The 20,691-nt window shown below is 54.3% G+C and overlaps 2 protein-coding genes and 1 long non-coding RNA gene across 4 annotated transcripts; 1 reads left to right on the forward strand and 2 right to left on the reverse strand.

Annotated features, from left to right (window-relative positions):
• Nucleotides 1-364: 364 nt before the first annotated feature.
• LOC119098071 (proline-rich receptor-like protein kinase PERK8) lies at nt 365-2,584 on the reverse strand. The gene is made up of 4 exons (XM_037220999.1): nt 2,540-2,584; nt 2,032-2,133; nt 1,205-1,842; nt 365-395 (listed from the first exon to the last, which is right to left on the reverse strand). Exons 1-4 carry the CDS (start codon nt 2,582-2,584, stop codon nt 365-367), a joined length of 816 nt encoding a protein of 271 aa, XP_037076894.1.
• Nucleotides 2,585-2,637: 53 nt separating this feature from the next.
• LOC119099499 (uncharacterized) lies at nt 2,638-5,069 on the reverse strand. Its single transcript, XR_005094384.1, has 3 exons — nt 5,027-5,069; nt 3,354-3,573; nt 2,638-2,687 (listed from the first exon to the last, which is right to left on the reverse strand). It is a non-coding gene; the product is annotated as an uncharacterized LOC119099499 (long non-coding RNA).
• A 4,322-nt stretch (nt 5,070-9,391) lies between these two features.
• Tmx3 (Thioredoxin-related transmembrane protein 3) lies at nt 9,392-20,486 on the forward strand. Of its 2 annotated transcripts, none has more exons than XM_037222417.1 (10): nt 9,392-9,617; nt 11,262-11,373; nt 11,871-11,919; nt 12,760-12,963; nt 13,540-13,804; nt 14,581-14,721; nt 15,215-15,372; nt 17,160-17,355; nt 18,638-18,830; nt 19,225-20,486. In XM_037222417.1, exons 2-10 carry the CDS (start codon nt 11,316-11,318, stop codon nt 19,251-19,253), a joined length of 1,293 nt encoding a protein of 430 aa, XP_037078312.1. In that variant the 5' UTR covers nt 9,392-9,617; nt 11,262-11,315; the 3' UTR covers nt 19,254-20,486. The 2 variants fall into 2 exon arrangements, with proteins under 2 accessions (XP_037078312.1, XP_037078313.1); XM_037222418.1 differs by having other exon boundaries at nt 9,392-9,576.
• Nucleotides 20,487-20,691: the final 205 nt, after the last annotated feature.

Consider the following 20,691-nt stretch of genomic DNA (forward strand, 5'->3'; position numbering starts at 1 on the left):
GAACCAAAATTTCAAACCTGAACAGCGTCTGGACAAAACCCAGAAACAGCCCAGCGGTCTCACTGGCACAAACAGCGCACATTTTCAACGACAAGGGTCACCCCCCCCCCCCCCCCCCCCCCCCACTCCCCTTTAAACTTGACAAATATGGCGTTAGGGCACGTTTGGCTGCCACATCCCTAAACGTCACCCCCAAACACCGTTTCGTCCCCACGGTCAGCAGCCCCGGCGCATCAGGAGGCGGTCGTCTGCGGCGGCGTGGTTCTGGCATCGGCCCTGGTCCTGCCCCGCCGCGGACCCTGGCGCGGGCGCCGCCCTCGGTCCTGGCCGCGCGCCGACCGCCGGGGCCGCGCCGCCAGCTCGCTCAGCTCCGGCAGCGGCAGCGACCATTCACGCTGAAGGTGCGCGTAGCCGGCGTCACCGCAGGCAAGCCGCAGCTCGCGGGCGCGCGCCACGTCCTCGGGCGGCCAGGCGGCCGGCGGCCGGCCCTCCAGCGCCGCCTGCTGCGCCGGCGACAACAGCGCGCCCGAGCCGGCGGCGACGCCCGGCACGCTCCACCTGCGTCGACAGCCGCGTTTCCAGCAGCTGCAGCTGCGCCTCGCGCTGGCCCAGCGTAGCGCGCAGCGCGCGCACGCGCAGCTGCGCGTTCTGGCGTTGCAGACGGCGCAGCGCGGCGGCGGCGGCGCGCGGCCGCGCCGGTGGCGCTTCCCAGCGCAGCTCGGGCGAGTCTGGCGGCGCAGCCGGCAGCGGTGGCGACGGCGGCGGACTGTCGAGGGCCGGCGGCGAGGTGGACGCGGTGTCGCCGCGGCCGGCTGGCAGTCGCGCCGCCTCACGGCCCAGTGCGGCTCGCCAGCGGCGCAGCGCGGCGTCGCGGTCGGCCAGCTCGGAGCGCAGTCGGTGGAGCTCGCGCTGCCACCGCTCCAGCTCGTTGTCGTGCCCGGGCGGCGCTGTCGCCCGAGCCGGTGCCGGTACCGGCGGCGGCGGAGGCGATGGTGCGTCTGCGTCGCAATCCAGGTCGGACGACTCCTCGACGGCGTCACTGGACAACCAACCGGAGGACAGCAGCGAGGCGCACTCCCACGTGGATGAAGCGTCCGAGGAATGCCACGGGGATGCGTCCGGCGACGTCTCGCCTCTGGACGATCGGCCGCCGTCGCTGGTCGGCGCAACCGGCTGCTGGCGCCGCGCCACCACCTTCACATACCGTGTCGGACCCGTCGCGTCCTGCGTGGCTGGCGCCGGCTGCAGCCTCATGTACACCACCTTCTTGCGAGGCTGCGACACCGGCGGACTTATTTTCACCGGCACTGTGCACGGGGGAGGCGGCGACGCCGCGTCCTCCGCCTCTTTCCCGGTGCTTGTCGGAGTCCGATCGTCCACCACCTGAACGAAAGGCCACATGGTGACAATGCCCTCGTCGGCAGAGTCTTTCTCATCGGGCTCTACCTTCACGGAGACGGTCGCGGGCGGCGTCTGCTGACGACGTGCCGGCTCGGCCAGCTTCTGTCTACCCAAAACACGCGGCGGCGGCGTCCTCTGATGCTGAGCAGGTTCGATCCGCCCCGTCGTCACCCAACTCATCGTCAGTGGCACCTGCTGGCACGCAGCCGGCTCTGGCGACTCCAGCTTCACCGAGACAGTCGTCAGCGGCATCACGTGCTCCTCAGACGACGCCGGTGGCCCCTCCCTGCTCGCTGAGTCGCTCGGCGAAGGAGAGCGCAGTTGCATCAGCAGCCGGGGCTTGGAAGGCTGCCCGGCGGGGGCCGCTGGCGGCGCCGCGCTCGGCGACCTCTCGCGCACCGCCGGTGCCACCACCATACAGTAGCGCCCGCTTCGCTCCGACTGTCGGAGCGGAGGCGTCACCGAGCGCCGTCTCCGCTCCAGCCGCCCGGGCGGAGGCGCCACCGGGCGCCGTCTCCGCTCCAGCCGCCCGGGCGGAGGCGTTGCCGAGCGCCGTCTCCGCTCCAGCCGCCCGGGCGGAGGCGTTGCCGAGCGCCGTCTCCGCTCCAGCCGCCCAGGCGGAGGCGTCACCGAGCACCGCGGCGGCGGCAGGCAGCGGCGTCTGCCCGGCGGTGCGACCATGTCGGCTGCTATTTGCAGCGCCTTCTCCTGCATCTCACGCACCTCGTATTCCTGTGGCGAGCACGGCGAACTATCAGCGACGACGAGACGGCACTGTGTCGGGGCACCTCTAGCCGGGAGATCCATCCAACAGGGTCTGAGGTCTGGGTCAAAACAGCGGTGGCAGAGACCACCTCGATACCTCTAGAGCTATATTTGGTTTGCACCGCACACCTTCGACCTAAAGCTGCTGAGCGGCGCTCAAAACCGCATACAATAGGCCACTCTCAAAACACGAGCCATCAAAACCAGTCTTGTATTTGGGAGAAAGCTGAGCCACAAGCTTAACAACCCCGAACCATGAAGCAAATATGAGCACGTGACAGCGACCCAAGCCCGCCCCGTCCCACCGTACAGGACACCGGGTTTCCCCGCTGGTCAGCGTGGTCTCGCGGCCGGCGCCCGGTCACAAGCTTGCCTGTATGGCCTCCCTGACCAGCCGGGCGCGTTCGGCGGGGTCCATGGCTGCTGCCGTCCGGGACCTGTCGTGCGGGCGCGGGTGCGGGTGCGGGTGCGGGTGCGGCGGCGGCGGCGGCGACGGTCGTGACCTGCCCGTTGATCGGAACCTGCCGGTGCGGCGGACTGGGGCGTCACGCGCGTCACGGTGGCGCGACGGTACCCCGTTAGCCCGGTTGAATAAGTGTGAAGCGGGAATCGCATTGAGGTTTGGGGGTTCAGAGCAAGTTGAAACCCCAGCAAGACTCAACCCAGGGCGAATCGTGAATTGGCCTGGAGCATACATGCGCGTATTGCATACATGTGCATGCTTCTTCGCGGATGATGAATGACATGACGTATGAACGCAAAATGTGCAGGCGTATGGCATCACTTGACACATCACCAAAAAACACGATCAAAATAAAAGCCAGAAGCCAACAATATCACAGTGGAAGAGCGGAGCATGTTTAAATTTACTGCTCATTACAGCCTTACGACTTTGTGGTTCTGATATGAATACTTGGCATGTGTTATACCTTACACTTAACTGGTATCAGGCTTTACACCTTTGTGTTATTGTCCCAACTATCAAAGCGCGCACGCACGCACGCACGCACGCACGCACGCACGCACGCATGCACGCACGCACGCACGCACATAGATGTACAAGCCAGTCCGCTGCAGCACGGCTCTTAGTTATCACCCTGCACGGCATGGCAGGTGGCGGCCGTGGCAGCGACTGTGACGCCGCGCTGAGCACCGCCGGAGGCCTTTGCCGCCGACCTCAGACCCACCTGGTGACACCAGGCCTGCTCTGCGAGGTCAAGGCCGGCGGCGGACGCGCGGCGACAGCGGCCCGTAGTCAGTCGGCGAGCAGCGGCGCGACCAGACGACGGCGATGGCCGATGGCCGGGAGGTGCCCGCAGGCCGCCGGAAATTCGGTCGGGCAGGAGGCAGCTCAAACGCAGCTATCTGGTGTTGTTGCACGTCACGCCAACCCCACAGGCAGACTTTCTGTGGGGAGAATTATAGAAGCTTTTTCCAAAGATGTGGCCCAAAACCTCCTGTTAAGCATGAGCAACTGAAGATGTTGTTCAAATGCACTCAGGGCCCATTGTGCAACTGGGGTTTGAGCCTGTGCCCCTCACATGGAGGCTGAACGCAGCCAGCCACTTGGCCACTGTTCAGATAAATGTGATTGAACATTTTGATAAGATGGACTTATGGGATCTGAGCATATGTGAAACAGTTTGTAGCATGAGCCCCAACCCCATCTGAATGTAAAAATCATGAGATCAATGGCAGAATGCCATGGCAAAGTTTTAGCTGCTGCACACTCAGAAGTCTGCCCCACCCCCTGACCTCATGTGACCTTGACAAGACACTACCACCCAACACCTTTTCCCACTAGCCACAGGCCATCCCAGTCAGGGGCAAAAATCCAATGCCAAAGTGACTTGCATCCAAGCACCCTGCCATTAGTGTGTTGGGAGGCAGACACTCCTTGAGCTCTGGGCATACACTTGGCCATGTCCATTAACAATTCAGCAGGGATATGGCAGCTTGACATTCTTCTAAATAGTAACAAAGCAGCTACGTACTTCAGGCTTTGTCGTTGTTAAATTGGGGTTTTCGGGTACACTAACTGCAATGGTATTTGGTGCCCATACCTCCGGCTAAAACAACATATGCATGTGTCAATATCAAATCCATGCTATATGTCAACAGGTTAGAAGAGCTAATCCATTACAATATCACAACCACAATTCCAGCAGCACTTCCAAAATTCACCTACTAGAGTGGGCAGGATGTTAATATAGATTCCTACTACCAGAATCCTGGCTCTCCAACAGCTCCTGCACAAAATCTGTTGGTGCTAATCAGTTCCATTACCCTTTGACTCTGAACCTCGACATCTGACCTGCCCAGCCCACTTGTCAAGCCTGAGGCACTTAGATACTGTGATGACAGCTACCTATTTGATTCTGATTGGCTGATTTTGAGCAAGGTGAGGGGCAACAGGTAGTGAGCCCTACACTGCTGTGTTCTAGCTTGATAAAAAAATTGGCATCCCTGCCGCCCAAGTGGCAGAATATTGGGACTGTGAATCCCAGCGTGCTCATAATGCAGCTGTAGTGGTACTCAAGTTGTGCATGGTTTATTTTGCTGGAATGATGAATAGATGGCACCATCAAGTACCATGAAAAGAGCAATGGAAAAAGCGTCACCCAGTTTGATCAGCGCAGCCATGACTTCCACCGTACAAAAGTATTTTAAAAAGCATTAGCTGACCAGTAAGTACGGGTACCTTCGGCCGAGGCCCCACAATCCCTAAAACGGTCTGAATTTATTTAATCTAGTATGATGCCGATAAAACATTGGCATCCGTTGAGACACAAGACATATTTGAATATTCTTCGAACTTTCATGCACTCCATGTGCAGAATCAAAATACAAAGTGCCTTACCTCACACCCACCACACGCTTCCCATTATCCACCGCAATATGCACTACGGCTACTAAAAGCTGTTTGAACGCAGTGAAGATACAAACCATTTCAGCTGGCTGTACGGGTGACGTCACAAAACCACGAGCCGACACAACGCACGGGCGTACAGTGAACGTCATAGCACCACAACTTAATAGCCTTGTATGGAACTGAACGGTACGGGACGGAGTCAAGCAGGATCAGTCAGAATTGGACAGTACCGAACAGGCCAAGACGCCATTGAACGGGACCGGATTCAACCGGATGGGACGTAATAAGACCAGACGTCACTGGACGGAATTGGATGGGACCGAATCGAACGTAATAATACCAGACGGGACCGACTGCACTGGACGGACCAGGCAGACAGGCTGGGACGAAACGGGGCCGGACGTGAATGAAGCCAAACTAAACGGGATCAGACTACAGTAAACGTCACCGGACATGACTTATATGAACCGGACGGGGCTGAATGCGACAAGACGGAGCCGAACGGCGCCGGATGAAACGTGATAGTTTCATGCGCTACCGGGAAAGACCGGAAGAGACCGGTCAGATTGGACGAGGCGGCATGGGACTGGACTGTGCCGCACGGGGCCTGAGGCGATGATGACGGGACGGGACTGGACCGAACCGGCTGGGATTGCACGAGACGGGCCGAGACTAGAAAGGACTGAACATGAGTGGACAGGACTGGACTGGACCGAATGGGACCAAACTAGGCCAAACAGGACCAAGCGGGACTGAACAATGCTAGGACAGGACCGGATGTAACCCGGACGAGGCCAGGAGGGACCAAACCGTTCCGTACAATAGGACCTCGCGGACCTTGTCTGGTCCCGGCCGGTCTCGATCTTGTCCCATCCGGTCCCGTTCCATCTCATCCGATTCATTTTGGTCTCACTTGCCGTCCAATTCGTCACGTCGCGTCAGGACCTGTCTGGTCCCGTTAGGCTCCGTCCAGCCCCGCCTGATCCTGGGTGTCTTCCCGTTTCACTCGATCCCATCAGGTCTTGCCTTTTTCCATCCAGTACCATACAGTCCCGCCTAATCCATCTGGCACCTACCAGTTCCATCTGGCCTAATCACGTTCAGTCCTATTCCGTCTGGTCCCGTTCTGTCGCGTCCAGCTCGATCCGGCCACTTCCGGTGCCATCCGTCCCTGGCTGATCCCGTTTCGTCCTGTCTCGTCCCGTCCGGCGCTGTCTGGTAACATTAACTAGTCGGATTCCATTCCGTCCCAACCGGGTCCGGGCCCCGATGTAATTCACGGGAATGACAGTAACTTTGTGACGTTGACGTCTAATCAGCTTTGAGTGTAGGCCACCTTCACTATCTCCGCATAATCAGCCGATAGCCGCACCAAGTATCTGTGCGTCAGCTGCTGGCTGGCTGTTACCTGGGTGGGCGGCAGGTGCGAGACGACAACACCATTTTTGTCATTGCGTGGCACGCAGACGTGACTGAAAATGTTAGAAGCATTCATAAATGTTTGGTAAATTATTGTCCCAAATATTGTAAGGTTTGCGTTCTAGATTCGATTGTCTTCAGACCGTTCTGGGAAATGCTAAGCCTATGCCGGCGATACCCGAATAGAACGGCCCAAGGTCAATAGCAAGCACAGGTGATCGCTTCGAAGGCTTAAAAATGGGCTGCAAAATAGCATTTTCCACGGCAAAAAGAATCTCAAGCATGCTATATTTCGCGTTTTCCACAAACCATGATAGTTATCTCATAATGTAATTTACATACCCTGAATTCAAAGGCAATTCTCACCTGTCTCTACTGACTTAGAAACAAATGTCCCCCCCCCCACCCAATCTCACTCAGCACTCTCAAATCCCAAACTAATCACGCACAAAAACCGGCTCATCCTCAATAAGTCCGGTGGTCACTGTAGAGAGGGGAAGCACGGGAAAACCACACATATGCAATTTTGCCTTGACAGGCTAGGCAATACGGAACATAAGGACAACAAGAACGGTCACTTAAGATCTTGGTTTATTGCATATATGTACAGGGGCGGATCTAGCATGAAGTCTTTTGTTTGTTTTTTTTTTGGGGGGGGGGCAACTGTTCGTCGCCAGCTGGCTGGTGTGGGATCCGATGTCTGGTGCATGGTGCCTCTCGCGAGTACCTGGTAGGGACACCATTCAAAATCGAAAAAAGCACCGAAATGCTTTTGAATCTTAAACAGAAGTTAAAACAAAACACTCAAAACAGTTTAAGTTAAAACAGACGGCAAGTAGACGAAACTTCTATGAAGTTCTGAGAATGTTTTGGGGGCCAAAACATACTCTCAGAGGTTCTGGGGGGCCATGGCCCCGTGCTCCCCCCCCCCCCCCCCAGGATCTGTCTATGTGTATGTAGGACAAATCTCGAGTAAAAGCTTGGTTACATTGGGTGCTGGGCAGTTACCTTTTCCTGGTATTATTCGTCCGTGCCACGGGGCTAAGTGGCGCGCGTTTGGAGAGGGTGAGGGAGGCGGCGGGTCAGCAAGTAACTCGTGACATAGTGGCGTTCCCGAGTAAAAGCAGCGAATCCGACCAATACATGCTCAACCGTAAGCAGTGGTCTCGCAGGACCGGTGGTGCAGAGCGACTGAATAGACGACTGTGGATGGGATTAGTGTGGCCACATCTCAGACGCATCAAAACCATTTCTCTCTGCCTGTTCTCCTGATAATACGTCGCCCATGGCTGGAGTGCGGGTTTGATTCGATACATGTGGCTAGCATGTGAGGACATCCCACTGATTCTCCAAATACCAAGCGAAACGGACTTTGCCAGAGACGCTTTCAGAGGCGCTGGTAGACGGACACCTTCGTTCGCAAAGGTGTCGGCGGGGACATTTCCCGCGATGCCACAATGCCCCGGTATCCACAGAACGGTCATATGCTGGTCGGTAGGCAGCGAAAGCACTATGTTATGGATTTCATACACTCCCCGGTGGTTGAAGTCATCGAGTTGCTGAAAGGCCGGCAGCCTTGGAATCTGTGCATATCGTAGCCTAAGGAATACGTCTGACTCTGAAATGTTACAGCACTCGTTTTATAGCGTATACTTCCACAGCGAACACCGTGCTGAGGTCTGGAAGACGTCTGGTGAAATGAAGGTCAGGACTGATGGCTGCTGCACCAACCTGCTCACCATGAGCAGATCCATCGGTGTAAAAGAAAACGGATTCAGCGTATGTAGTTCAGTGCTCCAAGAAGACAGACTGTACCTAAACAGGAGACAATTTCGATTTCTTGGATCTAAATAGGTGCTTTATTGAGAGATCACTGTTAAACCAGAACGGCGTCAATGGAGGGTTACGGCGTTATGGGATGCCAAGGGCTCGTCGCGCCTGTTTGGCAGCGTCGAACAGGAAACACGACCTTTGCTGCTGTCTTTGTGTTTGCGGGCTATTGGTTTCAAGAGCAGCACATACCGCGTAGGTTCATCCCACCTTGAGATTTGTAGTAGTACCGAAGCAGCACGAAGTAATGTAGGTTTGCCAGCGCTGGCAGGTTGGTGTCAGCACCGACGGCGAGAACTGTGGTCGCGCGGAAGGCCCCTGTGATCAGACGCAGGTAGGTCGATTGAATGACTTTCAAGCGTTTGCAAAGGTTGACCAAGATAGTACTGACCATAAAGTCGTCATACTCCAGTGCTAATCGGATGAGACCTATACATAGTTTGGTAAGCGTCGTTCGGTCTGCACTCCAGGTATGACCAGGAAGACACTCGAGGACGTTAAACCATTTTAAGCACGATTTCTGACATCCTCTACGTGTGCTTGGGAGGTTAGACGTGAACCTAATGCAATTCCCGGAAATTTGTGCGACTTGCAGAATGGCATAGGTATACCGCAACCTTGTGGAGAGACGGCAAGTGATGGTAAGGGACATCATTTGAAAATGAGCGTGACGGATTTTGGAACGGGAAAAAAGCCCCATTCTGAGCACCAATTCATCCAACGATCAATTGCTCTTTGTAAAGCTGAGAAAGACTCTTGACAGGTTTCAATGTGAGCTCCATATACCAAAATCGTCAGGAACATCGGATACATCACGGGGTGTTGGGGAGTGCGAGAAAAACGTCAGCGGGGAGTCCCAGTTTGTGTCTGTGGTGCGTCACTAATGCGTATAGTATAGTGATGAATCCAATGTAGAAGGTGTTGTCCACCAATATTCTCCCTTCGAATATACTTAATATATTACACAGCCTTGGAGAGGAACTTTTGTGCGCGCTCATCCCTAAGGAAGCATTATTGACGTCTGATTAATTTTTCGGTCCAAAGATAAGAATTGGTGGAGCTAAATCATCCGTCACTTTATTTGGTGCGATTATTGGCTTTCATACGACAACCGATGGCGCTGTCAAAAGATGTTCTTCATATGAATGTATATTTCGGGCTGGGTGCATTCCTAAGGACATTGTATGCGTATTGATAGGCGTTGTAGAATGGGGAGAATGGATCTGGTTGTTTGAGGCATAGGTGGTATACTCCTTGCATAAATACGGCGCAAGAGGAGCCGAATCGAAGTAAGGAAAGAAGATCATACTTTGCTAGACCCGACCTTTGGGTTAGTCCGCAAAAACCCATCCATCTCGCCGGGCGCCTGCGTGGCATGGGTTCGCTGAAGCTCGTGCTAATGCCTTATGCAGTAATACATCAAGTTGAACACCAAACTTTTGCACTCACACTCACACCTCTCAAGAAAATTGTGAGTGCAGCATGTAAATAAGCATCATAACATCACTACTAAGCCCAAAGAAATGACTGACCAGGTCCATGAGGGATACCAATATTGTTTCATCTTGAAATGAATATTTTCACTTAATCAGCAGATATTATTATGTGTGTATTTCCTGTTGTAACTGTAATAAATAATGTAATTCATAATAACTGAAAGTAAATGGCATGGCCACAAGCTATCTCCAACTTGAGCAGCTTGAACAATATCATGGTGAAGTTTAAGGAGGTGGCATACATCCTGTGTATGTGGATTTTAGTAGTAACTGTCATGAAGAAGATAACTGAAATGAATCTGCTCAGTGCTCTGATTTCAAGGTAAATGTTTGCATCAAGAAAATGTTAGAAGAGAATGATAAACATTTATGGACATTAAGGCATCTGGCCAGCAAGAAGCCACAAGGGCTCATCAAGGTTGACCAGCCTCATGTCCTGCATGCATCCTCAAAACTAATCATACCACCTGATTGCGTGAATTTATCTGTAAATGAGATCTTTAGACCAATGAAGCTATTTCAAATGGCCTCAAATGTTGCTAGGGAGGGGACTTCCTGCAATTTTGTTGGAAAGTTTATTTCAGTGATGTACTTCACTTTGGCTTAATGTTGTCTGTCTCTTCATAGTTCTACTCCTAGTCTTTGCTAAATGGCACTGGTTTCCTATCAGCTTTTGCTTGATTTCTAACATTCCATGTACCCTGTCTATCCCTTTCATAATCTTGAGTACCTTTTTCAGATCCCCTCTATGTCTACAATATTTCAGTGGAAACAAATTCAAGAAGTCGCTGATCCCATTTATCATCCTAGATGCTTTTTGTTGTGCTCTTTCCTGCCTATACATGTATACATTGGAAGCATGGATGCCAAGCCTGTGCGTGATGGTCTAGATATGAACTGTCATAAGCATAGTAAAGCTTTTTGACACCATTCCTTCTCTTGTAATGGACATTCCTGTCAATATGTCCCAACATCTGAGGTGCCTTGTTCCTAGCAGCAGCACCTTGTGCTTCATACTTGAAATCCTTGAAAATGTACCCCAAGTCCCTTTCATCCTTGATCTGGTATTTTACCTTTTACTTTATAAAGCCTTATTCTATAAAGGGAATCCCCTCACTACCAAAGCTATCCAAGTGCATTGCCTTACACTTGTCATAATTGAATGATATCTGCCTCAGAGAAGCTCAGTTTTTGACACCTTTACCAATTTAATATTGTGAGTGAATTTAAGCACCTTGCTCTTTCATCCTATCTCAGTATTATTTCAATATCTTAAGATAGTATTATATGATACATCAATATTTTATATTAAGATGTAATAATGAAAAGCAAAGCATTCAGGACAGATGAACCCCACTCTACTACCTCCTAAGTACATGGTTATATCATACTTAACTTAGTGTATAAATTATTGTATGAAATTGTGTGATTGTGCTGGTCTGCGGTATGCTGATGAGTACATTGTTTATTTTTTCCAGGTGGACCTCCCTCTCTTCAGTGCAATTCCTGACCTACTTCAGAAGTTTTAATAAATGATTGAGCTGTTCAGCTTAAAAATGTGCTCTCTGCTGGGTCTGGCAATCATTGCAGGTGAGGTAAAGTTGCTTGCATGGTGCTTGTTAATGTGCCTATTTTCTTGTGTGATAACCAAGTTTGTTTCAACTATTGTGGACCCAAGTGGACAATTTAGTATCTGTGATTTTGTCATAGCACAGACTGTGACTAATCATGTCCATTGTCATGTCCATAATGCCACCAGCCCTGTAGTGGTGTTAGATGGTAAGGATAATGTCTGGGGAATAATTATCAAAGATTTCAATGTGGTGGTAGTGAGTGGCTAATATAATTTCAAGGAACCTTGGACAAACATTTCAACCAAAATTGGTATGGATTGAGTGACTTTGGTCATGTAAAGAGGTTTTTAGACATTTGGGTTGAGTGACAATTTCTGGTCAGTTTCAGTCACCTCAGTTTGCAGGTCCATGTCCTATGTCATAAGTAATGCATTTTTATGATGCCATCTGACATTGAAGTGTAGTATATTCTGTAGTCCTGCACTATGTGACATCTATTGTTATTAATTTCAGGTGTGATACAAGGTGGGGCAAGCAATCGTGTTTATGAGCTCAGTGATAGGTGAGTTGTGAGTGGAATGTTCCATCATCTATTTCTGGAACACTGAATTAATCTGGATTAATACAAATAATGTTTTCTCAATAGCATCAATGAGTGCATACCTGATCAGATTTGCTCTACTCATCTGTAGGATGAGTGGTGCCAAGGAAAGAGTATTCTGTTGTATCTTGCACTGATCTGATTTTAAAGCACTGGTGTAACAGTCTGTAATTATTGTGTGCATTGCATGTAATGAAAAGCTATCAAATTTAAGCTCATGGTCAGCCAGCTGTTTTCAGCAATTGCTTTATTATTTGTGCGGTGTTTCAACCAGTTCTTTGTTTGTACTTACCTTGGTCTGAGAAGGATCTTGTAATGTTTGACATACCTTGATGCCTGCTTACACAGCTTACAGCTATTTAACAATGTCCTTCAGGCATTTTGAATCCATGACTGATCCTGATTGTCCAAATCTGAATCAAATCAAGGGTCTGAGTGCTCAGATCATCAAACAAAAGGTGTGCTGACCTGTAACAGCCAGCTGGCCCATGACAGCTAGCTGGCCCATGACAGTCAGCTGGCCCATGACAGCTAACTGACCTGTCACAGCCAGCTGCGCCGTGGGCACATTTCTCCAGCTGCTAGTCAGGCCTCGGCGCCGCTGGCCGTGTCCACGTGCACCGGGCTCCTGGTCCTGGCGCCGCCGTGTCCCCGGTGCTGCTGGCCGTGTCCGCGTGCACCGGGCTCCTGGTCCCAGTGCCGCTGTGTCCCCGATGCTGCTGGCCGTGTCCGCGTGCACCGGGCTCCTGGTCTCGGCGCCGCCGTGTCCCCGGTGCTGCTGACCGTGTCTGCGTGCGCCAGGTTCCTGGACATCTACCAGGAGGGCACGTGGCTAGTCAAGTTCTACGCGCCCTGGTGCGGCCACTGCAAGAAGCTGGAGCCCGTCTGGATGCAGGTGGCGCAGCACCTGGCGCAGAGCGACGTGCGTGTAGGGCGCGTCGACTGCACCAAATACACGAGCGTGGCCAGCCACTTCGGCATCCGCGGCTACCCCACCATCATGTTGTGAGTGGTCAGGTGGCGGCCCTGTGGTGCCTGCTCACGGCTGCACACGCCACGCCGCTGCCGCGTCAAATTCCGGGAGAGCGTCAGAGAAAGTCTGCTGAGAAGTCAATTGCGCGGGTTCTGTGGACGCCTGGACTGGCTTTCTTGTCTGAACGTGAATGGCGTTCAGACGAGCTTCGGGAAAATGCGTTGTAGCATGACGTCGCTGGTCACTGGATCAAGTGCAGAATGTGGCGTCGTTCCATAGTACCCAGTCGCCATCGATCGGGGAGATTGGCGGAGGTTGGCTTCCGTGTGCGGCATGTATGGCTTCCATACGTATCTGAGTCTGACCTTCAGCGGGAGACCGAGCTGCAGAGCCTGCGTTGTAATGCTGAAACGGGCTTTACGTCGGTCACGCACTGAGACGGCGTTTCCAACGTTTTTAGAAGGATTTGTCGTCTTCACGTTGTGATGTCCTGCCCGGAATCGTGGCGACCCTTATCTGACCCCTGACGACCTTGGTCTGACCTCAAACCGCTCTGACCCCTGACGCCCTCGACCTGATCCGTGACGGCCGCTGCTCGCCGCCCGCAGCATACGCGGCAGCGAGTTCGAGGACACGTACGAGGGTGACCGGGAGCGGGACCACATCGTGGAGTACGCGCACCGGATGGCGGCGCCGACGGTCACCAGCCTGCCGGACGCGGCCAGCGTGCGCCAGCTGAGCTCGCGGCACCTGCTCTACTTCCTGTACGCCGGCGAGCGGCTGGGCCCCCTCTGGGAGGCGTACAGCGCCATGGCCGGCCGGTTCCGGGCGCACCACTACTTCTACAGCTGCACGGCGGACGTGTTCTCGAAGGTGCGGCACGAGGGCACGGGTGGAGGAAGTGCGGGATGGAGAGGTCGTGTCCCAATCTCTCCGCATAAGAAGGCTTTAACCATGTGATGATGCGTGGAAAGAAACTGAATGTAAATCGAGCTCCCCATCTCTGCGGAGTATCGACCGTCGCTGAGAGAGGGGCTCGGGTGTGGGGGCGGTGGGTTCATGGGAGTGACGAAAGGTGGAGAGGGGAGGAAGCGGATTGATGAGAGAGATGGGGTGGAAAGAAGGGTGGGGGAGGAGATTGACAGGTATAGAGAGGGGGGGGGGGGGTAAGAGCATATAGACAAGATGCTGCATAGGCATGATAAGGTGATTTGTACTTGGCAAGAAGGAAAGAATGGAGCCCCATTTCCAGGCATGAGATGAATGAAGATGAGCAGGATTTGTTGCCGTGTGGCGGGGGACGGATTCCATATTGTATTAGTCCGGGACATTATCCCGTCACACACCCCTCTCGTTGGTATCGCTTCGCTGGGAGTGTATGGACTGTTGGGCTCGTGTGGGGAGCGGAGTTTGTTTGCCATATGATGGATCCCAGCAACTGCCGGTTGTAAGAGCTGGAATGGTCCAGCCCCATAACGACAGGCGACAGCCGTGTGTTGGAAACATCATCTCGCTATGAAATAAACGTCTCGTTGTAATGACTCGTTAGTTCTGGTCGAAACCTGTGTTTCCGTTCTCCGCGTTGTCGGGTCGTTTGTTCGCCGTCTGCTGGTTATGTGCGTAGCCTGACGGCGCGTCTCTGGCTCCAGCAAGTGAAGGACTCCGCCAGCCCCGCGGTCAGCGTCTGGAAGGACGGCCGCTTCCATCTCTACCAGCCGGAAGACGCCGTGCACGTCAACGAATCGCTCTACCAGTTCGTCAATACGGAGCGTTTCACGAGGTTTATGAAGGTGGGGCGCTGGAAAAGTCTCCTTTCACTTATCGGCAATATTACTGTATTACGTTACGATAAGTCAGTAAGATAAGAAGGTGACATGTAAGCGGCGTTGTCGCATGTCACCTTAATATGAAAAATAACTGTGGTAGGTGTACGTTATAGAGAAGTTCTTACCTTTAATTGCGAGATAGGTGTATGTAATAGTGAACTTCTGACGTTATCAGCTCCCCGCCCGCCTCATTTATGCTCAGCATCAGGTATATGTCAACTATGTGATTAGACCCCACGTACTTTGTCGAGCCTCTTTTCTGTACAGCATCATGTCCCGACAACCCGTTTAACCACCGTAAGCTGCCATCACAAATTAGCCAAGCTTCTGAACTGTGCCCATGACCGAAGCTTACGCCATGGCCCGCCACAGCAGGCGTGAGCGGGTGGGCCATCTCGCCACAGAGCCATCTGGGCCCTCCGCCGCACAGCTTCACCGTCCGGTCGCTGTGTTGCAGATCACGACCGGCAACTTCGGCCAGCTGCTGCACACGGGCAAGTTGATCGCGATCGCGGTGACAGAGGAGAACCCGATCAAGCGCATCACCGCCGACCAGGAGAAGTTCCGCGCCATGCTGGAGAAGGTAGCCATCGACACGGCCGACAAGTACTCCAGGTAAGCATTGACACGACCGACAAGCACTCCAGGTAGCCATCGACACGGCCGACAGGTACTCCAGGTAACCATCGACACGACCGACAAGTACTCCAGGTAACCATCGACACGGTCCATAAGTACTCGGGGTAGCCATCAACGCGTCCGGCAAGTACTCCAGGTAAACTACATGGTTAGGTTGCAGGTTAGCCTTGACGACCCTCCCCATACAGGTCAGGACTGCTATCGACGCGTCCGACAAGAACGCCAGGAAATCGTCGACGCTTCCGACAAGTACTCCAGGTAACTCAACGCGTCCGACAAGAACGCCAGAAAATCCATAAGTTGTTCAGTGCGTTAGTGAGGAACATTAGTCACATAGTTAAGACAGTAGTTTTAGCCTTGTTCCTCGGAGAAGACCAGAAGAATGGAGATCACGTCTCAATTATACATGCAAACGATTTCAATTGAACAGGCAACACACATCACAAAATAAAACAGTGAATACCCCTTTTGGTGACCATTTTTGGCAAAACACGCTCGGACTGAAATCGAGGGGACTATGGACCCTATGCGCTTTTTAGAGCTCGAAGTCATCTACAGAGCACAGGACAGCCCAGAGAGGAAAATAAGTGAATCTATTCTTATATAAATCAGCTACCAAATCTTAACTTACAGGGCTCATCATGGCCGATTATGCGAACGTGAAATGCGCATGTATGTGTGATGTGTGCTAGCTTAAAATCGTTTACAAGTGTAAGTAATGCCTGATGCATGACGTGCGATGCGTCTTCAATTGAAATCGTTCGCATGTATAATTGAGACGTGATGTGTGATGCCTGCTTACTTCAATTCGCTTGCATGTTTGAGTGAAGCGTGGTGCCTATTTGCTTGAATTCGTTTACATGTACACGTATTATAATTCTTAGATAGGTACTGTATCGTGGTAATGGCTGACAATCGCTCTTGGTTTAATCCCCTGAATGTTGGTGTCCTGTAAAAACTGTGGCTTGCTATTTCAAGAGGAAACCTGAAAAAATCGAGTAGGATCATCGGCAGGCAATTTTGAATTCACTCCTGCTATTGTTTCTATAAATGCATGTTGCCGAAATATCAACCCAACTGTATTTCCATTCTCCTGGTTTTCGCCGAGGAATAAGGCTTGTGCCACTGTCTTATCTATGTCAGAAAATCGTCAAAGCTTCCGACAAATACTCCAGGTAGCCATCGACACAGTTAACATGAACTTAAGGTGGCCATCAACGCGTCCGACAAGTACTCTAGGTAACCATCAACTCGTCCGACAAGTACTCTAGGTAACCATCGACATGGCCGGAAAAACTCCAGGTAACCATCCATCAACACGCCTAACATGCACCCTCTGACATTATCGGCTTATCGGACACGAACAGTTGGTAACCGTTGACACGACCAACCTCAGTCCAGGCAACCGTCGATGCTCCTGAAAGATCACAGTAGCCAGCCTGGTCGCCGCCGCGTGGAACTACCGGAGACGTAAGGCATATGGGCTGCTCCACAAGCAGCCTTTGTGATGTGAAATGGCACGTGTCTCAGTTGTAATCGTTCCGGGGATAATACGCCACGGTCCTGTCTTCCTGTACGTGACCGCAACTCTCGGACATTAGCCACAACCTCCCACGATTTGCATCGCGACAAAGCCGGGACGCCGCGCCAGAGCCACAGGACGCGTCGTGCGGGACTGCTGGGCCGACGCTCTTCAGCGCTGCCCGGCCGTCACCGCTGAACGCGGCTCGACGTCGCCTGACGTCCCCGGGCGCCGGCCGCAGGCGGGAGCTGCAGTTCGGCTGGGTGGGCCAGCCGAGCCTGGTGAACGGCGTGGCGGCGCGCACGCTGGAGGTGCCGTCGCTGATCGTCGTCAACGCCTCCGACTACACGCACTTCGTGCCAGACGACGAGCCGGCCCAGCTGACCGAGGCGGCCGTGGCGCTCTTCCTCGAGGATGTGTTCGCCGGTCGCGTGCAGGTAGGGACTGATGGCGGAGATGGGAGGCGGGTCAGCGCCTCTGGCTCTGCTGGGAGGGTCGTCGGGACTGATGGTGAAGATGGGAGACGGGTCAGCGCCTCTGGCTCTGCTGGGAGGGTCGTCGGCACTGATGGCGAAGATGGGAGACGGGTCAGCGCCTCCGGCTCTGCTGGGAGGGTCGTCGGGACTGATGGTGAAGATGGGAGGCGGGTCAGCGCCTCCGGCTGTGCTGGGAGGGTCGTCGGGACTGATGGTGAAGATGGGAGACGGGTCAGCGCCTCCGGCTGTGCTGGGAGGGTCGTCGGCACTGATGGTGAAGATGGGAGACGGGTCAGCGCCTCTGGCTCTGCTGGGAGGGTCGTCGGCACTGATGGCGAAGATGGGAGACGGGTCAGCGCCTCCGGCTCTGCTGGGAGGGTCGTCGGGACTGATGATGAAGATGGGAGGCGGGTCAGCGCCTCCGGCTGTGCTGGGAGGGTCGTCGGGACTGATGGTGAAGATGGGAGACGGGTCAGCGCCTCCGGCTGTGCTGGGAGGGTCGTCGGCACTGATGGTGAAGATGGGAGACGGGTCAGCGCCTCTGGCTCTGCTGGGAGGGTCGTCGGCACTGATGGTGAAGATGGGAGACGGGTCAGCGCCTCCGGCTGTGCTGGGAGGGTCGTCGGGACTGATGGTGAAGATGGGAGGCGGGTCAGCGCCTCCGGCTGTGCTGGGAGGGTCGTCGGGACTGATGGTGAAGATGGGAGACGGGTCAGCGCCTCCGGCTGTGCTGGGAGGGTCGTCGGCACTGATGGTGAAGATGGGAGACGGGTCAGCGCCTCCGGCTGTGCTGGGAGGGTCGTCGGGACTGATGGTGAAGATGGGAGACGGGTCAGCGCCTCCGGCCGTGCTGGGAGGGTCGTCGGCACCGATGGTGAAGATGGGAGACGGGTCAGCGCCTCCGGCTGTGCTGGGAGGGTCGTCGGGACTGATGGTGAAGATGGGAGACGGGTCATCGCCTCCGGCCGTGCTGGGAGGGTCGTCGGCACTGCGACGTGAAGATCGCCATGGCTTCCAGCCGCGTTGGGAAGGGTCGTTGAGACCACTGGGTGGGATGGGGGGGGGGGGGGGCGGTGGCACGCACCCGTTTGCTTCCACTTCTTTACCGGGCGTGCAGCCGTCGGCAAGCCTCTTTCCGTACACCCGGTGGGGTGGGGCGGCGCGGTCGGCCCTTGGCAACTGCGTGCCCGCCACTAACCACTGTGTACCCGCCTTTTGATCGCTGTCTGCCCGCCGTTGACAGGGTGGCGGCGGCGACACATACCCGATGCGCGTGTTCCGCGCCCTGTACCAGGCCCGCTCCTCCGTGGAAGGCATGTGGCGAGGCAACCCGATCCTGACGGCGCTGCTGTTCGGCCTGCCGGCCGGCTTCCTCAGCCTCATCTGCTACAGCATCTGCTGCCAGGACATCATGGACGCGGAGGACGAGGACGAGGGTCAGTTAGGCGCCGGCGCGGCGCGGCGCGGCCCGCTCGGTCGGCTGCTCGCACGAACGGTGGCTGTCACTTGCTCGCGCTCTTCGATCTTGTTGAAGGGACCGACTGGTGCGAGGATTTATCGAAGTCCGGTGCTGGTCCCCAGTAATGACAAGCATCGGGCGTGACAGGCACCTCGCAGGTTTGCACCTAGTGCGGCATTGAGGAGACTGACGCGGATTGGTAGGATGAAACTAAGCGCAATTGTCGGTGGCTCTCGGGTCCTTTGGTCATTGCACGATCCTGTCTGCTCGGTGGGCTTGGCGTTGCCTTAGATCTAGCCACCTGGCCGCCTCGCAGTCCTGCGCTCTGTGGTAGGCCACACACCGTGCCCTGACACGCGGTCTGGCGGCAGATTTCGCGTACCACGAGAAGCACGAGTGAGCGGCGCTGGCTGGCTGGCTGGCCACAGTTCCAGCTCCTCTCCCGGACGGGAGCCAGCGAAGTCAACGCCGTTTGACCTCGTCGCGGGGTACAGAAGCGGCGGCGGTGGTGGCGACTGGACCCAGTCTGCGTGCGGCTGGGCCAAGGGCGCTGCTGTATGGCCGGCCCCGGCGGCGGTGGCGACTGGACCCAGTCTGCGTGCGGCTGGGCTAAGGGCGCTGCTGTGTGGCCGGCCTCGGCGGCCGCGCCGACCGAGCCCAGTGCCGATGTGACGTCACCCGTGGCGCAGCTGCGTTCCGTGGTGGGGACAGTTTCTCCCCCTCCCAAACCCCGGTGGGCGCACTACTGAGCGGCGCCACATCGCCCCCGGCGCCGGTGGGGGCGATGGTCCCACGCTGGGTGGAGACGGCCAGTCGGCGGAACGTAACGGTGGCACCCTCGAAAGAGATGCTAAGTGGTGACTGGCGCGTGGCGTCGCTTGAGGATGAAGGAGAAGCGTTGGTTTTAGTAAGGTCTTGAAGAGAAATGCGAGAGCGGTTGTAGGAAAATGCTGATATGATATGGATGTGCCTGCGTGGCAGACTTCTGTCCATCGCACTGTTTTCTTCTGGTTTCAGTGAAGATATCGTTTATCAAACTTGTCAATCCGAGGTTCTTAGATATCGGTGATGTTTGTGTTGGTCCGTGTGTTGTCCTCTGTTGCTGTCTTCATTCATCCATTGGGGCGCTGTTGGGACTGCAGAGCTTTACGTATTCCTTCCGTAATGGGTATTGGGTAACGAATTGGCCGTGAGCACATGAGAGGGGTTCCGTTTGTCTGCTGCTCCATCGTCAGCATGCGCCGACGTCACCATGCTCGCCTCGTTCTCCGGCATTGTTACATGTCATGTGTTCCCGGATCGTGTCGTGCATCAGTGACTTTTCACGGACCACCCCTGAGCTCACGATCTGGTAATATTGAGTAGGGACCTGGTCGGAGGGCGGTGGAAAGTGGGCGTGCTTTTGACGTTTCTCACCCGGTGAATGTTTGTTGAGCTGGCGCGATGGGAGCGCGGAGGCGTGAATGAAATAGAGCAATCAATTTCTGTTTCAGGTGTCGCATTTTTGTGTTTCATTGTTGTTCTCTAGGGAGACTCGCCGATTTTGGTTCTCTGTCGTTTGACATTATGCTGGAGCCGTGCCATTGTTATCTAGTCAAGTGTGTTAACTGTCCGTGTCAATACAATGCTTAATAAGTCAGCAGGTGTACGTTCAAAAACTTTGGTATTTTTCGATATCCTTAAGACGTCCGGTGTCTAGGCATTTGAAAAGGTGAGCCTAAGTTTGTGATACCCAAAGAGTTACATGTTCTCATACGATTATTGAAGATTTGTACAGCATCAACCAATCTCTAATGTAACCTGGTATTAGCGACAATGGCTCAGACTTGACGCATAGA

The sequence above is a fragment of the Pollicipes pollicipes genome, unplaced genomic scaffold, assembly GCF_011947565.3.
Source record: "Pollicipes pollicipes isolate AB1234 unplaced genomic scaffold, Ppol_2.1 Scaffold_4740;HRSCAF=5597_pilon_pilon_pilon, whole genome shotgun sequence".
Lineage (NCBI taxonomy): Eukaryota > Metazoa > Arthropoda > Thecostraca > Pollicipedomorpha > Pollicipedidae > Pollicipes > Pollicipes pollicipes.